Below are 21,700 nucleotides of genomic sequence, written 5' to 3' on the forward strand. Positions count from 1 at the left end.
TGACAAGCATGGGCATAGAGTTCATTTTTTTTTTTTAAATGTTTGTTTATTTTTGAGTGAATGTAAGCAGGGGAGGGGCAGAGAGAGGGGGATAGCGGATCCCAAGTGGGCTTTGCTCTGACAGCAGTGAGCCCGACGTGGGGCTCAAACTCATGAACTGCAAGATCATGACGTGAGCCTGAGTCAGATGCTCAACCCACTGAGCCACCCAGGCGCCCCAGGGGGCCGAGTTCTTTGTCAAGGCTTCCAGGTCCTGGGGCTGCATGGCTACCTCTCCACCTCCAGGCAGGTCCCACCACCCCAGGGTTCTGGGTGTGATGAACACAGGCCCCAGGCATCCTGGGTCCCAGCATACCTGTCCCCCCAATCTCTGTTGAAAGACCCCATCTCAAGAGCAGGGCCCCAGGAGCCCACACCTTCACCAAAACTGTCCCTCTGCAGGCTCCTTGGAGGTCAGGAGTGGCCTGGAGAACTTTTTTTGTTTTTTGTTTTTTTAAGGCTTTTAGCATATTAAAAAAAAGAAAAGATATGCCAAAACACAGGGTCACTTTAGGCATGTTCAGAGGTGACAAAAAATAACTTTTAACAAATGCAAACACTTTGATGTAACGTCATCAGGAAGTAATATCTGAATTTTAATTTAGGGCTTCAGTGTTGGACAATGGGCCCCGTGACAGGCCCAGCCTCTGGCCTAGACTTTGGAAACCAAACTCCTCTTAACTGTTCCTTGCCCAGGTGAAGCCCAAACCCCCAGATTCCAAAGTTCTTGGTCCCATCTCAAGCAGAAGGAGGAAAGACACCTGTACTTGGAGACCGAGTTAACTTGTCCATCATATTGTCCTACCTCACAGGCAGAGAATTCCCGATCTGGACTTCTTTCCCATTTGCCCCAGGGATGGATTGGAGGCTGTCCTAGCCACAGGCCTTTTTCCTGATTTTTTTGACCACCTAAGTGTTGCTGGGCCCCCAGCACCAGTGGCATGTAATTCCAGAAACTGTGGGAGATGACCGGGTGGCTGGCTTCTTCTGAGTTGAGTCACAGGCCTAAATGGAGTTGTTGTGAAAATTCCGTAATGAAAGGCAACCTGGTTCTGAGAGGAGTCGGGTGGCCAGCAGGGGGAGCTCTCAGCCCCCACCACTCTGCAATTGCACACCCAATAGGAAGAGATGTACCTTAGGTACTATGCTACTGTCTCAGCAGGAAAAAGGAAGGTTTTCCTCCTGCCCTAGCAACAGCCCAGCCAATGAGAGACCGGCACAGCTCGGCCAGTGGAAAAACTCCTATACTTCAAACTCCAGTGGAGTTTACCCCAATGGACTTTTTGTTTATAACTGCTCTCCCCCTTTCCCCCTTTCCTCTATAAGAGAGCAGTCCTCTCCTTTAGTCTGGGCACTTGTGTATGGGTTTTTCAGTAGCCTGCACGTCCTGGTTTGCAGTTCTCTGCTGTTTCTGAATAAACCCATTTTTGCTGGCAAGATGACTGGCAGGTTTGGTTTTGTTTTTTAAATTTTTGTTTATTTATGGGAGATTGCAAGCAGGGGAGGAGTAGAGAGGAGGGGACAGAGGATCCAAAGCGGGCTCTGCTGACAGGCTGACAGCAGCGAGCCTGATGTAGGGCTTGAACTCACAAATGGTGAGATCATGACCTGAGCCAAAGTCAGACGCTCAACTGACTGAGCCACCAGGCATCCCCTGGCAGTTTTGTTTTTGAGGTTAACAGAGTTCAACAAAAAGGCACACAAGGTAACTGGTCAGGACTGGGGAGGAGGGACATGTGCCTAAGCAGATAGCTTCCTGGGGGCTATAGGCTCTCGTAAAGCCCCTAATCAGGGCAGAAGGCACGTGGGTGTGCTTTATTGTCCTTTAAATGGGGTTGTGTTTATTTTATTATTCTTTAAATGGGGTGTGATGTATTTCAAATCTTTTTGAAAGTTAAACAATAAATTCTATCTCCTCAAATCCCTTCAGGAACAAGGTAAGGTCTAAATAAATGAGGAGGTAAGTACGCAGATACATAAGACCATGTTTTCTCTGAATGCTTCTCTGTTTCTCGCAGCATCTGGTCAATATTTCCAATGAAGACACACATGTGCATATTTTACCCCCTCAAACCAAATACTTTCAGATCAAGTATGTGAAAAAGGTAAGTGTGGTCCGGTTACCTATTCTCCACTGTGTTCTTTGTTAGGTTGTGGCTTTCTGGGTGGTAGGTCCGCTTGGGACGGGGTACAGCCCTGCTGTCTGTGTGCTCTGGGGCCTGTCCCCATGACAGCCTACTTGTCTTCTAGGAACACCACCTTGTCCCCGGCTTGTCCCTCACAATCACCATTACATTTTCTCCGGATGAGTGGCGATACTATTACGACTGCATTCGGGTTCACTGTAAGGTAAGTTTTCTTAAAATTGGTGTTTTTGGGGTAAGGGGCAGAAGGATGTCAAGACTTCCATCCTGAGGGAAGAATGAAGAAATGATACGGTAAGTGAAGTTCTCACCCAGTGCGTGTGTTCCTTGGGCAGTTGGCGTGAGTGGCACGAGGGTCCTTGTCCAGTGACATGGGCCCCAGGTGTGAGAGCCACAAAGAACCAGGGCAGAGCCGTGAGACATCATTTGCTGTAGGTTTCCTGCCTGCCCTGGCCTAGAAACCTCATTTATCGTGTAGCGCTAGGAGTTGATAAGGACGTTTTTCAAGTAGCTTCGACATACTCCTTTAAGTGCTAGGTTTCAAAATTAGCAACACCCCTAATTTGTGATTATAAACCCCAGGGACCGGATGGTGTCCTGTGGGAAGGCCCTCAGAGGCAGCCCTGGGGGTCTGCAGGGAGGTGGGCGCCTGTGTGGCCTGACCCCAGATGGCTGCGCCATGTGAGTCCCTGTGAGCCTCTTCTAAGCCAGTGAATTCGTCCCGTGGCCTCCAGCCGGAGCCCAGCTCCACGTGCTGTCAGTCCCTCTCTTCAGACTGTCCCCCCCACCCCCACCCCGACACTTCCCTTTGCTCTCCCACGTCCGGCTCTTGCAAGTCAAGAAGCCTTCGGGTGAACTAATTTAGTTTTTCATAACTAAAACTGGAAGAGTGTGTTTTAGTGATCAATGAGTTTCAGTTTTTTTTTTCATTTTTAAAAAATTTTTGAGACATTTATTCATGTTTGAGAGACAGAGAGAGAGACAGAGCACGAGTGAGGGAGGGGCACGGAGAGAAAGGGAGACACAGAATCCGAAGCAGGCTCCAGGTCCCGAGCTGTCAGCACAGAGCCCAGCGTGGGGCCCGAACTCACTTACTGGGAGATCATGACCTGAGCCGAAGTCAGACGCTTTAACCTACTGAGCCACCCGGGCACCCCAGTGAGTTTCAGTTTTTAAACAGAAAATAAAAAAGCTCAACTAAAAATTAGAGTATTGCTTTCAGAAGGAGTATCTGTACCAAGAATACAAATCTCGAGGGCAGGCGTACAGAGCGCCACAGCACGTCTGCTGCTACTTAATGGTAGCGCTAATAATGATACTTGCATTTATGCAGTGCTCTTAACTCTTCCAGGCCAGCACCGGCTTTCATTCTTAAAAATACCTTTGGGGGCGCCTGGGTGGCTCAGTCGGTTAAGCTTAAGCGTCCGACTTCAGCTCAGGCCACGATCTCGCAGTCCGTGAGTTCGAGCCCCGCGTCGGGCTCTGGGCTGATGGCTCAGAGCCTGGAGCTTGCTTCGGATTCTGTGTCTCCCTCTCTCTCTGCCCCTCCCCCGTTCATGCTCTGTCTCTGTCTGTCTCAAAAATAAATAAACGTTAAAAAAAAAATTAAAAAAAAAATACCTTTAAAGTGAAGGCGAAATTATTCCCATTTTGCAAGGGAAGAATCGAGGCCTGGAGAGGTTAACGGTCTTGTTCAAGGTCATACGTTAGGCAGCGCTGGAAGTAGATGTGCCCTATACCAGTTCATTGTTTACTGTTCGATGCCATCTGGATCAGCTGCTGCCATCATGGTTTCTGTTCCTCTCAGGCTACTGCCGATTGTGTTTTCTTCTAATTTTCTGAAATAGAAGCCGATAGATTACTGTCTTTGTGTCTACACAAAGGCATCCTCTCCCCTGGGTAATAGTGAATATCGCTTCAATGAAATGTGCTTAGAATCGCCTACATTTTGGTTATAGCTAAGAAAGCTCAGTATGTCTAATGTTCTGTTTAAGCACTCAGCTTTCTTAAGGAAATATTTTTAACGATAGAAAACAACATAAGCAATAAAGTGCCTACAAGTTCACCTTTGAAAATTATAGCCTCCAGTATTATAAACTTGACTTTTTTTCCCATTAATTTTAGGGAGATGACACTTTGCTCATTCCTATCCATGCCTATCCTGTCATGAACACACTGGACTTTCCCTCATTTATAAATCTATCAAATGTTCTCCTTGGTGAAAGGTGAGTTACCAAGATGACCTACCAAAATGTCATAGGTCATGAAAAGTTAAGAGATACGCATAACAGAAACTGAGATTTGTATTTTTCCTAGATTTGTATTTTTCTAGCTGAGTTAGCCTGGACTTAATAGTCAGAAAGATAAAACAAAAACAAAAGCCCATGTCACAATATCGTGAGCAAGGAAGGGAATTTATTGGGCCATTAAATGGCCCAATAAATAAATAAATAAAGCTGCAAGGTGGATCTTCAGGCATGGCTGGTTCTAGGGGTTTAAATCAGCTTTCAGGAACCTGCCTCTCTCCATTTCTTAGTTCTGCTTCTCTCTGCAGGCTTCTTTCACAAGAGGCTTCCCCTTCACAGGGGTAAGAAAGCTGCCAGAAGCTTTAAACACTGTTGGCAACAGGGGTTGGAGGGGCTGGAGGGGTTGGGGGTGTTCAAGCAAAAGTCCCAGGATTGAGTCTTATTGGACCAACTTGGATTTTGTGCCCATCCATTAACCAAACTCTGCTTTGGATGGGAAAGCAAAAAGAACAGAAAGTTACTGTCCAGTAACTGCCACGTCTCAGATTCCTCGACCCTGTCTTATTGGGAAAATAGTCTCCTGTGTCATGTACCTGTTGTTGTTTTTTTCCAGTAAATATTTATTAAATATTTACTACTCATGCCTAAATATCTCTACCTGTCCCTAGAGATATAAAAAGATGGATACTGAGCTGCTATATAATGCTCATTATATATATATATATAATGTATATATATTATATATAATTAGATAAAGCTATATAATGGCCATGCCAGTTGTTAATACTTCTATACCGGTTGGGAAATATATACTGTCCTGAGCTCCCGTCCCTCCATCCCAGCTGCCTGGCCCATTTCCTGCCCTCCGTGCCACCTTTTAATGATTCAGCCACTAAGTTGTTGATACCTGGCAATTTGGGGGTCGGGGGGAGACATCTGCAGGACATGGCCTCAGCCTTATAGCCACTCTACTTGAGTGCTGCCCAGAAGTCCCGATTGATTGACACTTTGAATATCACCCGTGGCAAAAAGGTAAATTGACAAAGGTTCTGATTCTGAATGTCTCAGAGTCTAATGGGGATAGAATCATGGCATCAGTTAATTACATCGATCGCTAAGTGCTATATGTATTAGAGACACGTTTGGGGTCCTATATAGGCCCAGAAGATGAAGCTGACTGGAGAAATGGGAGTGATTACTCCTCACTTCTCTGGGGGTGACATCTGGTTGTCCTAAGAGGACTCCATAGGGTGGTAGAATATGAGGATGACATTTGAGGCGGGGAAATAGCACTTACAAAGGCATGGTGGCAGCAGAGAGCCTGGACTATATCTTATAGGTGATTTAGCCACTGGAGGGTGTGAATCCACCCAGTAGCTGGCAGATACTAGATGTCTCTTGCTATAGGTCCGGATGGTGAACAAAGACTGGGTTTCAGCATGCTTTGGGGGTGAAAGCAAGTTCAAGTGCCTGCAGCAGCACTGAGCAGGGTGCGTACAAATTGCTAATGACCAGATAGCAGGGTAAGATAGAGAGAGAGCCAGCTGAACCCTTTGGGATGAGGGAGCGCTTATAGACTAATATGTATAGCTTCATGGCCCTTCCTTTGTAGTACCATTTGGCATCCTTGAGCGAAACCCTCAAATCAATTCTGAAATAGTGGCCTTAGTTCAGCCGACGTGTAACCTTCTCCTTGTACCCGCCCCCCAGCCCACACACCTTCCCATGACCTCTGACTCTCCATCCATCTATACTTCTTTTCTCAAATTCTTTAAGAATTACAAATAAATAGGGGCGCCTGGGTGGCGCAGTCGGTTAAGCGTCCGACTTCAGCCAGGTCACGATCTCGCGGTCCGTGAGTTCGAGCCCCGCGTCAGGCTCTGGGCTGATGGCTCAGAGCCTGGAGCCTGTTTCCGATTCTGTGTCTCCCTCTCTCTCTGCCCCTCCCCCGTTCATGCTCTGTCTCTCTCTGTCCCAAAAATAAATAAAAAACGTTGAAAAAAAAATTTTTAAAGAATTACAAATAAATAATACACACAGAAGAATATATAGTCATGTGTAAGGTTTAAACAGTAATAATAGGGGCGCCTGGGTGGCTCAGTCGGTTAAGCGGCCGACTTCGGCTCAGGTCATGATCTCGCGGTCTGTGAGTTCGAGCCCCGCGTCGGGCTCTGTGCTGACAGCTCAGAGCCTGGAGCCTGTTTCAGATTCTGTGCCTCCCTCTCTCTGACCCTCCCCTGTTCGTGCTCTGTCTCTCCCTGTCTCAAAAATAAATAAAACGTTAAAAAAAAAAAATTAAAAATAAATAAATAAATAAATAAATAAACAAACAGTAAGAATATAATGAACATTGCCTTCAAGACATAACACATTACCAGTAACTTTGCAGCTACTACTTGGACTTTTGTGATAATCATTTCTTTGATGTATTTTAGTAGTTTTGCCACATACGCATGCACCCCTAAGTAACACATTGTTTCGTTTTGCCAGTGTGGGATCTTTATATAAGTGGAATCTTACTGTATGTAAGTTCTCCTGCAACTTGCCTTTTCTATTCCACATTAGGGTTTTGTGGTTTCGCCATGTTAACTCACATAGCTAGAGTTGGTGTCCACTGAATGGATTGACCACGATTTTTTTTTTATTTTAGTTTTTTTTTAACGTTTTATTTATTTTTGAGAGAGAGCATGAGCGAGGGAGAGGCAGAGAGTGGGGGTGACAGAGGATCTGAAGAAGCATGCTCTGTGCTGACAGCAGTGAGTCCGATGCGGGGCTTGAACTATGAACTCGTGAACAGTGAGATCGTGACCCGAGCCTGAAAGTGGATGCTCAGCCACCCAGGTGCCTTGCTTTGACCAGCACTGCTGATGTACATCCCTGCACCCACGTGGTGTGGAGCACATGTTCTAGAGTTTCTCCAGGGTATGCATCTACAAGTGGGTGGTCTACCACAAGTTCACTGTTAACTTTGTAACATCAGCTTGTTTTCCAGAATGGCTATGCCCATTCACACGCCTACCTGCAGCGCAGGAGAATTCCTCTCTGCCTATACCACTGCCGAACGATGGGTATTACCAGATTTTGACATTTTCACTGACATATATTCTTGCCCCCTTGCTCTTCAGCCCTCTGTTTATTTTCCGGAACACATTTTGCCAGAGCTCTATCCCAGTATTTCCTCTCTCCCCCTCTTCAAACCTTCCTGTCTTCACCCAGTCCTTGTCAGTGCTAAGTGCTCTGCAAAGTTGAGTCCCTCCTGGCAGGACCCACTCACTCTATGCATTTTGAGGCCAAATATAGCTATTTCCTTTAAATGGGTGACTATAGTGACTTTTATGAAAATCAAAGTGGTAGAAAAGTAGGAACTATCTAACTTCCTAGTTCTTGAATCCTTGTTTTCCTTCCTTCCTTCCTTCTTTCCTTCCTTCCTTCCCTCCCTCCTTCTTTCTTTCCTTTTTTCCCTCCACAAATTTCAAATTACTTTTTGTTTGGGTCATAAGCCAAGCTTAGGAATTGAGAACAATGGCAGGGGCACCTGGGTGGCTCAGTCGGTTAAGCGTCCAACTTTGGCTCAGATCATGATCTCATGGTTCATGGGTGCCAGCCCCGTGTCAGGCTGTGTGCTGACAGTTCAGAGCCTGCAGCCTGCTTTGGATTCTTTGTCTCCCTCTCTCTCTGCCCTCTTCTGCTCACACTCTGTCTCTTTCTCTCTCTCTCTCTCTCAAAAATAAATAAACATTAAAAAAAAAAGTTAAAAAGGAATTGAGAACAATGGTTTAATAAACTGGTGAAAACAATGTAGCTTATAGTGCAGACATTAGTCTGATTCTTAATACATAAATCTACCAACTTACTGAGAAGCTTTTCCCAAACTATTTTGTACATAATGCCCTTCATTTATAATCAGAATGAAAATTTCAGCTAAACAGTTTATTAAACTGAGTTACTGTGTATAATGGTATGAATTTTTTAAAACTCTGTCAAAGGGTAAGCATTGCTCCTTTTTTCCTTCACACATACTGGCAGCAGGCAGTATCCTCCCAAGGCTTTATGCCCTTTACTTAATAACTGTTAACTGTCCAAACTGTCTTCTGCTTCGTTCAATCTAAAAACATCTGGTTATAGGGCAGGAGGGAAGGATTTGAAATGGCTTTCACCTTAAATGTTCTCTGTTCATTCTAGGCTACCTTGAGGGTTGAAGGTACCCTTTAGGTGGGTTCTTTATTTGGGATTCATTCATTCATTAGATGTTTACTGAATGCCAGTGGATGCAACGCACCATGTTAGGTACTGAGTACACAGAGGTGCTTAAGAGCTGAGATCATGACTAAGCAGACAATCCTAATGTCTAATGTGGGTGTATTCAGAGCAAGGACACCTAACCCAGTGCAGTGGGAAGTGAGGGCATTTGGGACAGGGGGTGGGAAGTGCTCAGACAAGATTTTCTAGAGGAGAATATATCTGAACTGAGGTGTTGTGGGGTTTTTTTGTTTGTTTTTTTGTTTGTTTTTTTGTTTTTTTTAGTGTTTGTTTATTTTTGAGACAGAGAGACAGAGCATGAGCAGGGGAGGGGCAGAGAGAGAGGGAGACACAGAATCCGAAGCAGTCTCCAGGCTGTCAGCACAGAGCCCGACGCGGGGCTCGAACTCACAAACCGTGAGATCATGACCTGAGCCGAAGTTTGACGCTTAACCGACTGAGCCACCCAGGCGCCCCCGTGGAAAAATATTTGAAGAGGACAAAACCTTCTAGAAGTCAGACTCCTTTTGAATAGCGCCATACATCAACAATTCTAAATATTACCGGTGATGAAATATTCCTCCCTACAAGGGGAGACTTGTTCCCAGCTGCTGCTCAGACTCATGAGAAGCGATCGCCTCATTCGTGACCACCAGTCTCCCTGAGGCCTCATTTTTGTTCTTATCACAGTATTTCCTCACCTGTGCGGCCCATTGGGACATCTCTGGCAGTGGGCTTCTGGCTCTTTCTCTGCCTCAGTGTGAGCCGTCCCCCCCCCCCCCCCCCCGCCACCTCTATGCACACGGAACACCCTCAACACTGCTCCTTCGGTTTCTGCAGGGGCTGCTTGAGAGATCGGGGCGGGGACTAGACAGGGATGCACGTCGTCGCATGCTGAACTCTACACTTGTCCCAGCTGCTTCTGTGCCCACCTCACCCGGCTCTCCTTCCCGCCCCGCCCTGCCCCGGGGCAACTCCAGTCAGCACCTCCTTCTGCCCTGCGTCCACCTGTCTTGGTGTCTTTTAGAGATGGGGGTGCCTGACTGCTTGCAGTCTTGTTTCTGGCTCTCTCTGCTCCCACCTTAGCTCCGCATCCTCGGCCTCTCCATTTGTGCCTCCTCATGGAAAACCTAAATCCCCGCATGGTTTTCTAAGGAGGTTTTAGATTGTTGGAAGAGAACGAAGTCCACCAAAGCTTGTCTGTTGAAGACTGTTTTTAGTCCCCAACTTGTCATTGCTTCATTCATTCATTCATCCATCCATCCATCCATTCATGCGTCCATTCATCCACTCTGAATTGGACCTGCTGACCCCCAATTTGTAGCTTCTGATTTAATTAAACTGCTGAGCTGTTTGGTTTCGTTCAGATGGTGGTGGCCCGCACAGTTTTGTTTTGTTTTTTTTTAAACCTTGAATTCGCTGTCAACATTTAAAAATCAAAAGATTTCACATAAAAATTTAGATTTTTACTTTTTTTTTTTTAAAAGAAAAGTGCTGTGGTGGCTCAGTCGGTTAAACATCCAAGTTCAGATCAGGTCATGATCTCACGGTTCATGGGTTCGAGCCCCTCACGGGGTCACTGTTGTCAAAGTGGAGCCCGCTTCAGACCTCTGTCCCACCCCCCCCCCCGCCTCTCTGCCCCTCCCCTGCTCATGCTGTCTGTCTCTCTCAAAAGTAAATAAACATTTAAAATGCGTTGAAAAAGAAAAGAAAAGAAAAGAAAAGATCCAGCAATACTGGGCCCACGGTCCTGCATGATCACAGTTAGTTCAATGGAGATAAAACACAAGCTGCCTCTTTATTTTTTTTAAAGTTTATGTATTTATTTTGAGAGAGAGAGAAAGGCAGAGAGGGAGAGAGAGAGAATCCCAGGCAGGCTCCTCACTATCAGCACAGATCCCGACTTGCGGCATGATCTCACAAACCATGAGATCATGACCTGAGCCAAAACCAGGAGTCGGACGCTTAACTGACTGAGCCACCCGGGCGCGCCTGAAGCCGCCTATTTAGAGGGCAGTGCCTTTGCCAGCTCACCGCAGTCCCCACCACTCCTTAACACCTCACAGGGCTGTATGTGAGTTGCTCCTCACTCCTTTTTGTTACTTGACTGGCCTCTGAGGACTTTCAGCAAAAACACTGAAAAGGAGACAAGGCAGCCAAGGGTCGGGTTCCACAGCACGGATCCACTGATGGCTCTGGAGCCGTTCTGTCTGTGTGTCTACTCCAGGCTCCCTCTGCTGCATGCTGGCTGTGTGACCCGGAAAAATGACAGCCTCTCTCTGCCTCTTAGAATCCTCATCTGTAAAATACAGTGCGTAAGAGTCTCTGCCTCTTAAAGTTGTTCTGGAGGATTAAGCAGGTTAAAGTAGGACTTATTAATAGTTAACAACATTTGTAAGTTTTTAATACTTACTAATAGTCAGAACGGTGCTTAGCATGTAGCTCCTGATTCATATTAGCTATCGCCAGCATCATCATCATCATCACCCAAGATATTTTTACCTAAGTAACACACACGTGAGACCCAGACGGGTTGGCTCACACTTGAGCAAAGGTAGACAGCATATAAAGAAATCGGGATGAGAAGCTTGGAGCAGGAAGGCGGCGGCCAAGTTGAAGGTGGCCTTCCAACACTGAGCAGCTGGGCTAGCAGTTAAGGGGCGTGTGTGAAGCTCTGGAACAGCCAGGCAGGTACTGGGCCCCAGCTGGGGAGAGTGGCCCAGTGGCAAGTGCACAGAGGGGCAAGGCAGGGAGGAGGGTGTGGCTGTAAGTCCAAGATCAGGAGCTCTTTTGTCTTGGCATTTATACTTAAAAAAAACAAAAAACAAAAAACAAGTTTTGTTGAGATATAATTCACATGTCATAAAACTTACTAATTTAAAATGTGCAGTTCAGGTTGTCTGATGGCTCAATTGGTTAAGCGTCTGGCTCTTGGTTTCAGCTCAGGTCATGATCTCCCAGTTCGTGAGTTCAAGCCCCGTGTCAGGCTCCATACTGACAGTGAGGAGCCTGCTTGAGATTCTCGTCTCCTTCTCTCTCTGTCTCCTCTCTCTGTCTCTCTCTGTCCCTCTCCTGCTCACTATCTCTCTCTCTCTCAAAATAAATAAATAAACATTCAAAAAAAATAAATAATAAATAAAATAACACGTATGGTTCAATGGATTTTAGTATATGCAGCCATAACCACAATCAATTTTAGAACATTTTCATTACCCCAAAAGGAAACCCATTATCCACTCTTCATTTTTCCCCTCAAACTTCCTAGTCTCAAGCAGACTCCGACTTTCTGTCTCTATAAATTTGCCTATCCTGGACATTCATATGATGGCAGCATACATTACGTGGTCTTCTGTGACTGACTTCTTTCACTTAGCATCATGTGTCCCAGGTTCATCTAACTTACAACATGTATCAACACTTCATTCCTTTTTATTGCCAAGTAATATTCCATTGTGTGCCGGTACCACATTTTATTTATCCTTCATCGGTTGATGGATGTTGATTGTTTCCACTTTTGGGCCACCTTGGATAATGCAACATTTGTGTGCATGTTTTTATGTGGCTACATGTGCTCAGTTGTGTTGGGTGTATACCTAAGAGTGCAATTACTAGGGAATATGGGAACTCTATGTGTAGTGTTTCAAGGAACTGTGGAACTAATTTCCAAAGTGGCTGCACCATTTTTAATTTCTACTGGCAATGTATGAGAGTTCCAATGGGCACTTACATTTGTAAATGTTAGAGTAAAGCAGCCATTTCTACAGCTAAAGAAAACTTACAATGACAAAGGTGATGGGAAAATATAAATCCAAACAGAAGGTAGATTCAGAGGGTATATTTTCCCTTTGCCTATAGAATCAATTTAGACAAAATGGCTAGAAGTCACAGGGCCTGCATTTAATACCACCAAGTTTGCTTTCTTACTTTGAGATTGCTTCTGGAGAGAAGCAAGTCTGGCCTGGATAGTGCCTCTCCGAGGACAGGATAGTCTTCACACATTTTCCACAAGGTCATGAAGTAGACTCACATATATTCATCAACCTTATTTCCACTGGCTGGATTTGACGGTTGTAAATTTTCCTTGCTGAGATAAAATCCCACGTGGACATTTGCCAGCTACCCATAAACAACCATGGTGGCTCGAGATCTGGTAAAATGTATTTTTGACAGCTTCTGTAAATAACCAAAAGTTGCATTCTGGTTTCTGTCCAACATCTCTAAATCAAACACTGGGGTGCAGAGGACTTTCAACTCTCTTTCCCTTTTGTAGTTTGAAATTCTGCTTTATAACTAGTCTCACCACCCTGGCTGATTAAATTCCATGATCACGTGATATCTTAGAGAGTGCTGTCGATAAAATACGATTTTCCCCTTCCTATATGCGCAAGTGAAGAAGAACTTGCTGCTTTTAGGTACTGAAATTCGGTATCTTTCCATTTTTGTGGTTCTAAACAATTCATATTAATTCATCATACTCTGTGGTTTCTCTAGCGGTGCCAACCTGCTACCAAATAACTGGTTGAAATCTGGAACAAACCCAGTCAGTTGACCGGTTGTTCTCTCCATGGAGCATCAACTGATCTTCCTTGCCCCAAGCTGACTCTGTTGACTGTTTGGTTAGTGTGCTTTAGACAAGCTTATGTGAAAGTCACCTGGGTCCTCCCCTGGATTCCCTGTCACTTCCCATTTTTCACTCTGGGCCGTGCCATAGACAAAGCAGCCATGTTGCTCTAAAGCAAGTGGAACTCTTGAGTTTATCTCAGGGATACAGATGCTGTGTAGACCACAGGGTCACATTAACAACACCAGTAGAACCTGTCCCTGGCTGCACCATTCCAAAGCCAGGATATTTTAGCCTCTGGAACTTTTTTTTTTTTTTTTTTTAACATTTTTTTTTATTTTTTTTATTTTTGGGACAGAGAGAGACAGAGCATGAACGGGGGAGGGGCAGAGAGAGAGGGAGACACAGAAGCGGAAACAGGCTCCAGGCTCCGAGCCATCAGCCCAGAGCCCGACGCGGGGCTCGAACTCACGGACCGCGAGATCGTGACCTGGCTGAAGTCGGACGCCTAACCGACTGCGCCACCCAGGCGCCCCTAGCCTCTGGAACTTTTACACAAGTTTAAGAATTTACCAAAGGATTCTTTTCCTTAGGAACTGAACCTCATGCCTCATTTTAGAAAGTGTGGGAATGGCCAAAGTCAGAGTAGGATGTCCGAATAAAACTCAGTTCTCTCACTGTCCTACAGTTGAAAGCATGTGGCCATGGGAGAAGGTGCATCCTTAAACTAGCACTGGAGGGAAAGATCAACAGCGCAGATGCCCAGCATAGACAGCAACCAGGTCCTTTTTTGAACTGTGCCAGGAAAGAGTCTCTGTGTGAAGGGCGCACCGACCAGCTATACCTGAGTTAGAAAGAAGGTGCCAGAATGACTACAAAATTGATCTGCAGAAGGATTTTTGGGAGCCCTCGCTACCCAAAGAGAATAATTCCCATTTCTTAGCTCATCCAGGGAAACACGTTCCTTACTCATTCTAGGGACTCATTTCTCATATCCCAAAGTCAGAGTTGACTTGAAGGAGCAGCAGCATTTTGTGGAAACTTTCTAACAAAGGCAACTTGAGCTCATCAACACACTTGTGCTTTAATTTATTTTGGCCCCTACTTGGGATTATTGAGCCGTCGTGAACTTGCATTTCAAAATTGCTTCAAAGCTGATATTCAGACTTAAAAAATTGCTGTCACTTAACAGCCTAAATGTTTACTATATGAAAAATTCTACCACATTTTATAGTTAAAATTGCTTTGATTTAATATCCCTTTGTTGAGCTAATATCTTGACCCAGTCTCTATGAATTTTAGCAGGAAAGAAAATCATCCCACCCCTAAACCATACGGATCTATATTAATAATGAAAGGATATAAATGCTTTCCCCTTTCATTTAAAAAAAAATTTTTTTTAAACGTTTATTTATTTTTGAGACACAGAGAGACAGAGCATGAACGGGGGAGGGTCAGAGAGAGGGAGACACAGAATCTGAAACAGGCTCCAGGCTCTGAGCTGTCAGCACAGAGCCTGACACGGGGCTTGAACTCACGGACCGCGAGATCATGACCTGTGCCAAAGTCGGCCGCTTAACCTACTGAGCCACCCAGGTGCCCCTGCTTTCCCCTTTCATTCGGCAGACGTGGGTACCGTCAACAAAGGGAACTTTCTTTTCTTTCTTTTTTTTTAAATATCTTTTAAAAAAAAATTTTTTTTTTAACATTTATTTATTTTTGTGACAGAGAGAGAGAGAGCATGAACAGGGGAGGGTCAGAGGAAGAGGGAGACACAGAATCTGAAACAGGCTCCAGGCTTTGAGCTGTCAGCACAGAGCCCGACGCGGGGCTCGAACCCACAGACCGCGAGATCATGACCTGAGCCGAAGTCAGACGCTTAACTGACTGAGTCACCCAGGCGCCCCAACAAAGGGAACTTTCAACGGAAGGCCTAAATTATTTTTTTTTTTCAAGTTTGTCTCACAAAATGTTGAAATCTAGACTTTTGACTCTTGGAGAAAGTGATGGCAAGTCTAGAAAACTGAAAATGGGGAAAACACTATTGACCCTATTGAAGCCTGGCTTTCATACTCTGCTTTCCTCCCTTAGTTTCTGTACAGATTTATTTGGAAAACTGCTCACTTGGTTTGCGTGGGGCTCCGGAAAGGAGCGGCACAAATGTATGGCCGGCATCTAAAGCAAATGAACGTGTGCATCGGGGGCAGTAATTAAAGGTGGCATGTTTCCGTGGTTTAGGGTCCTCTAGTCTTTCAAATGATTCCTTAAACTCAACAGTATATAAATGTTGTGACTTACGTGAAACTACCAAGCTAGTATCACGGACCAAGCAGTAAGAACTTGTAAATGTTTTACTTTTTAGGGTCGCCTGGGTGGCTCAGTCAGTTAAGTGTCCAATTCTTGATGTCAGCTCAGGTCTTGATTTCAGGGTCGGGAGTTCAAGCCTAGCACTGGGTATGAAGCCTACTTAAAAAAAAAAAAAAATAAGTAAAATGTAGAACATTTTAATCTGTTTAATGTTTATTTTTTATTTTTGAGAGGGGGGGGGACAGAGGATCTAAAGAAGCAGGCTTTGTGCTGACGGCAGCGAGCCCGATGAGGGGCTTAAACTCATGAACCGTGAGATCATGACCTGAGCTGAAGGCAGACGCTCAACTGACTGAGCCACCCAGGCACCCCTACGTTTTATTTATTTTAATGTTTACTTATTTATTTTGAGAGTGAGGGCACATGCATGCACCCACGCACAGGAGTTGAGAGAGGGGAGAGGAAGAGAGGGAGAATCCTAAGCATCCTCCATGCTCAGCGAGGAGCCCAGCCTGGGTCCGATCCCACGACTGTGAGCTCAGGACCTGAGCATATATCAAGAGTTGGAAGCCCAGCCAACTGAGCCACCCAGGCACCCCAGATGTTCTACATTTTAAATGCTGCAAAAAATATTCATGGGTCAGTTCCTAATTCTGATATTTAAGAATACAACACAGGGAGTTTTCATAAGTCCACCCAAAGCACGTTCCTGTGGATAGTTTTCGGTCCTGGAGAGATACCGCTAAATTGAAAAATGAACGTGTGCATCGGGGGCGGTAATTAAAGGTGGCATGTTTCCATGATTCTGGACACTCCTCCTCCTTGCTTGGTTTATACAGCTGTTACATCTCACACCAAACACTATCCAAGCAGCCACATCTGGTCACCACTGTTGTTGCACTCCATGTTCTACCTCAAAGGTAGAACTTACACACGCATGTGCATACACACTTTTTTTTAAATTTTTTGTAACGTTTATTTATTTTTGAGACAGAGACAGAGCATGAACGGGGGAGGGTCAGAGAGAGGGAGACATAGAATCTGAAACAGGCTCCAGGCTCTGAGCCGTCAGCACAGAGCCTGACGCGGGGCTCGAACTCACGGACCACGAGATCATGACCTGAGCTGAAGTCGGCCGCTCAACTGACTGAGCCACCCAGGCGCCCCGCATACACACACTTTTAATGTGGTTTCTAGAATGTGATGATTTAATGCCTGTCAAAACACTTAGAACAGAGTCACTAGCTACCAGCCCACTGAATTGTGACTCTTTTTTTCTTAAGTAGTTGCTTTCTCTTGAATATGCCCCAAATTTCTTATGAAAAATCCTAATACCATTTCAAGACCAGAATTACTTGAATTTAAGTTGCTTGGCTTTAAAAATTCATTTCTTGCTCCTCTTCCAAGTGAGCTTTTTGTTCTAGTAATTGCTGGTGGGTAAGCCATAAGACTAGAAGCTGGCAGCTGGGCGCCCTGCTGGCTGTGTCAGGCCAGACATTATAGGGCACTTAGCTCTGAGGAAGTATGTTTGGAACACAGTTGGCGTGAGGTTCCTTCTGCCCTCTGTTCTAAAAGAAGAAGAGGCCTAGCAGTAGTTTTTAGTGTATCCTCTCATCTTTTCCGAATAAACGCTATATTTTTCTCAACAAAAGGAAAAAGCAGTCTGCAGGAGGCTTTTCATCTCCCTTCATGTCTCGATTTAGTTGCTTCCTTTCCCTTGAATGTGACTCTCTTGCTCGATGCCAGACGTCCCCGTTCTCTGGTCTCCGGCCACAGGCCCTGCTCCGACTCAAAGGAGCACCCCCTGAATTTCCTTCCTTGCCCCATATTATCCCTCTGGGGAGTTGTAAGGTGCAATTTTCTCTAACATTTATTATTTATCTGAATACTCTCATTTTAAAATGAAGTTAATGTTTAATTTTTAAAAGGTATTATATATTATTGTATGAGACCGCTGACAGGAGGTGCTTAGAGCAGGCATATTCAGAGACAGAAGGTAGAAGGAGTGGAGGCTGCCAGGGGCTGGGGGTGTGGAGGAAGGGGCAGTTAGTGTTTAATGGGAACAGCGTATCAGTTTTGCAGGATGAAAAGAGTTCTGGAGAAGGATGGTGGTGATAGTCACACAACAGTGTGAATGTGCCTAATGCCACCGAACTGTATACTTAAAAATAGTTAAAATGGTACATTTTATGTTATGTATGCCTTACCGTTTTTTAAGTGTTTTTTTTTTAAAAAAAAAATATGAATAAGGCACATATTATCTCTGCGGATGGCAGATAACCTGTCATGGTCACCTCGAACTTTTTCCGAATTCCGTTCCATTCCAGCCCCTAGAGAAATGCCTTAACTTCTTTTACCAAGAAGGCAGAAGTGACCTCATTTAATTCTGATTTTTCCCTAGTGTTGCACCTTTTTCTAAACTACAGAGGCATGAATGAGAGCAGGGAACGGGGGATTTTACCAACAGGGAGGACTAAGTAATTAGGTTGAGAAAAGAGTTGAACCAAAGGCAAGAAAGGAGCTCAAAGACCAGGCCAGCAAGACAAAGACATCGAATCTCCCTGATTCTTTGACTTTTTCTTGTTCTTTGCCTCCAATTTTGGTCTAAGCTTAGGCTAAGAAGGAGGGTGGTGTTTAATTCTCTAGGGGTAAAAAATAATTAAATGCCTGCTACTTGAGGGGCGCCTGGGTGGCTCGGTCGGTTAAGCGTCCGACTTCAGCTCAGGTCACGATCTCGCGGTCTGTGAGTTCAAGCCCCGCGTCAGGCTCTGGGCTGATGGCTCAGAGCCTGGAGCCTGCTTCCGATTCTGTGTCCCTCTCTCTCTGCCCTTCCCCCCGTTCATACTCTGTCTCTCTCTGTCTCAAAAATAAATAAACGTTAAAAAAAAATTTTTTTTAATAAAAATAAAAAAAATGCCTGCTACTTGAACATGTAAATTTATGTTTTTCTTTATTTGACTATATCATTAAGGACCACGGGTCCACTCTGCTTCTGGTTTGAGGCTCCAATCCTGGTGAGATTGTGTCTTTGAAAATAAGATAAGCAGCAAATGAAAGTTCATACGAACATAAATTATCTTAGATGAAAAGACATACTTTGAAATTTGAAACGTAATTTACCCTCAACTCTATGTCTTTTCAAATTGTTGCCTGTTTGTGGGGGGTGGGGTCTGGTTTATCAGGCAACTAATCATTATGTCTGCTTTCTTTCTGTTTTGGGGGTCACACTCTGAATACAAAAATTTACATCTAAAGCTTAAAGAAAAATAACTAGCCAGACCCCAAATTTCTTCCTTTGTCTCTGTGTGCATAGCAGTGCTTGAGAGGAGGCCAGTAACATTTGAGGGAAGGTCTTGGGATTTTCTAGGCTTCTCTTGCTGATGGGATAATGAAAGGAAATGGCTTCTAAAAGTTTTTTTTAAATTTTTATTTATTTTTGAAAAAGAGACAGAGTGTGAATGGGGGAGGGGCAGAGAGAGAGGGAGAGAGAGAGAGAGAGAGAGAGAGAGAGAGAGAGAATCCCAAGCAGGCTCCATACTATCAGTGTGAACCTGATACAGGGCTTGAACTCACAAACCATGAGATCATGACCCGAGCTCGAATCAAGAGTCAGGTGCTTAACAGACTGAGCCACCCAGGTGCCGCAAAATAGGGAACAATTCTTTTGAAGTACTTAGTATGTTTTTGTATATCCTTTTAATGTATTTAATAGATATTTATACAGAGCCTTAGCATAACCAATAAAATGTTTAAATAATAAAGTAACAGGTATAAAAGTTGTGGTTAACTTCAAAAGTTAACTAACTTCTATCTGCTTTGAGATTTTTAACTGGCCGCTTTCTATAAGTTACAGAAGAACTCAGGGTCCTGTTTGTGCCTGTGAAACCATAGGCATAAGATAACGTGTATTTATTCATGTTTCTTCAGTGTAGATCAGTTTTTGTTTTTGTTTATTTCATGTTTTTATTTAAATTCCAGTTAGTTAACATACAGTGTAATATTCGTTTCAGGAGTAGAATTTAGTGATTCATCACTTACAAACAAAACCCAGTGCTCATCACAAGTGCCCTCCTTAATACCCATCACCCATACCCATCCATTTAGCCCATCCCCTGCCCGCCTCCCCTCCAACAACCCTCAATTTGTTTTCTATAGTCAAGAGTCTGTTTTATGGTTTTAATGGTATTTAGCATAGGAATTTAGTGTAGAATTTCTAAGTCCCCTTAGAATCTAGTGGGACTCTGTTTTTTTCAAACAGGAAACATTTCTGAATAAACTAAACTTTATATTTGTCAAAATTCTTTGTGACCCAAAGTCATCCAGACTGTCCTTGATTTATGATTTTGGTGGTCATCCGTGCGAATTTGACAGCCATAATATGAGCTGCAGTAAGGAACACAAATCTGTATTCTGTATTACTTGCACTGCAATATCTCCTTCAGAATCAGGGTACTTGGAATTCTTTGCCCTTAAGGAATTGTTTGTTTTTCCAGACTGGTTAATGCATCAGGAACTTGGTTTCACGTAATCATCACTAAACAAATACCCTTACACCTTTTCTATGGGAATTATCAGAGGTCTAAAATTAGTTTTAAATTGGGCATATATAAAAGCTCCGGCAGGGTTTTTGGGGTTTTTTTGTTTTGTTTTGTTTTGTTTTTTAGTTCAGAAAATGCAAACATGCAGCTTTTAGCAGAAGATTCTTGAGCAGCCGGCTTTACCTCACTGGGTGGCTCTGAGCCGATGGCTGGGGTTAACGCCCCAAGCACCATCCAACTCATGTGGCTGTGGGAGTCCCCAGCCTGGTCTTCAGAGACCACGTCTGAGTAGTTTAGACTTCACATCGACCATCACCCACGGCTACTCATTCTTTTTTTTTTTTTTTTTAATGTTTATTTATTTATTTTGAGAGAGAACATGAGCAGAGGAGAGGCAGAGGGAGGGAGAGAGAGAATTCCAAGCAGGCTCCGCACTATCAGCACAGAGCCCCATGCGGGGCTCGATCCCACGAACAGTGAGATCATGACCTGAGCCGAAATCAAGAATCGGATGCTCAACCAGCTGAGCCACCCAGGCGCCCCAAGGCTGCTCACTTCTTGAAGGGCATATGTAATTGTACAGTTAGTTTTATCTCCCCAGTGCTGTGGAGCAGCTGATGTTCAGTGGGACCCCAGTGTCTTGAAAATGTAATGACCTTTATGTGCCCTGTGTTTCAGAATTAGGAAGCACCTCAGAGAGTTAAGATGGACTGGCTGCTTCTAGAGAGTCTGACCAAGGACAGAGTTTATGAGTTTGGTAAAAAAAACAAAACAAAACTATGAAGCATTCATCTCACTGCTGGCTGAAGAGATTACTGTGTATAATGATCCTTGACTTGAATTTATATCACTAGATATAATTGACAGAATTAATTTCTAGAATTTACAGATTGACAAGAGAGCAGAACAACTTCATAGGAAAATAGGCAAAGGATATGTACCGATAGTCCATAGACGAGGAAACCCAAACGTCTCCCTCTGAATAGAAGGTCAACGTCGAAGAAATGAACATGAAAATAAAATGAGATAGCACTTTACCCCCATTGGGCCAGAAGGAGTTAAAATGTCTGAAAATCCTGTGTTGGTAAGCAAGAGAGGCTCTCATAGGCTGCTCATGGAGGTAGACATCAGTAAAAGGGCTTTGGAGAGCATTTGGGCTATGTCTAGTAAAGTTGCTAATTTTACTTTGCTTGTAACAAGCAATTCTACTTGTCAGTTATACCTGGAGTAGTTCTGGTATAGATGCGTGAGTCACACACAAGGATTGTCACCGCCACGTTGCAATAGTGAAAAAAGTGCAAACAACCTTAATGCCCCCAGCGAGAGAGTAGGTGGACAGGGGTGACTTAGTCATGTACTAGAATATTCATCCCCAGTGAAATGAACGAACAGTACTTCGTGTATCATGATTCGAAATTGTGTATCAGGGATAAATCTGCAGTGTTGAGCAACATTAGCAAGTTTTGGAATGACATTGTTGAAAACAAGTAATACCATATTATATATTTCGTGAGCACATACACATGTGGCAGTGTTATGAAAATGCATGAGGAAGGTAGACAGCGGAGATGAGGTAGGGATCACTCCTGGAGAGAAAAGAAGTAGAGGGGGGTGGAGAGGTGTACA

General features: G+C 44.3%; 1 protein-coding gene across 7 annotated transcripts in view; it reads left to right on the plus strand.

Moving 5' to 3' along the window:
* CFAP221 (cilia and flagella associated protein 221) overlaps nt 1-21,700 on the plus strand; it is a 105,362-nt gene that overhangs the window by 10,736 nt on the left and 72,926 nt on the right. For all 7 annotated transcript variants that reach the window (XM_058715506.1, XM_058715510.1, XM_058715511.1 and 4 more), the window contains 3 exons: nt 2,058-2,144; nt 2,290-2,388; nt 4,308-4,408. In XM_058715506.1, the coding sequence (XP_058571489.1) occupies nt 2,058-2,144; nt 2,290-2,388; nt 4,308-4,408 (287 nt within the window). The remainder of the gene's footprint in view (nt 1-2,057; nt 2,145-2,289; nt 2,389-4,307; nt 4,409-21,700) is intronic.

Source organism: Neofelis nebulosa, chromosome 2, assembly GCF_028018385.1.
Source record: "Neofelis nebulosa isolate mNeoNeb1 chromosome 2, mNeoNeb1.pri, whole genome shotgun sequence".
NCBI classification, from domain to species: domain Eukaryota; kingdom Metazoa; phylum Chordata; class Mammalia; order Carnivora; family Felidae; genus Neofelis; species Neofelis nebulosa.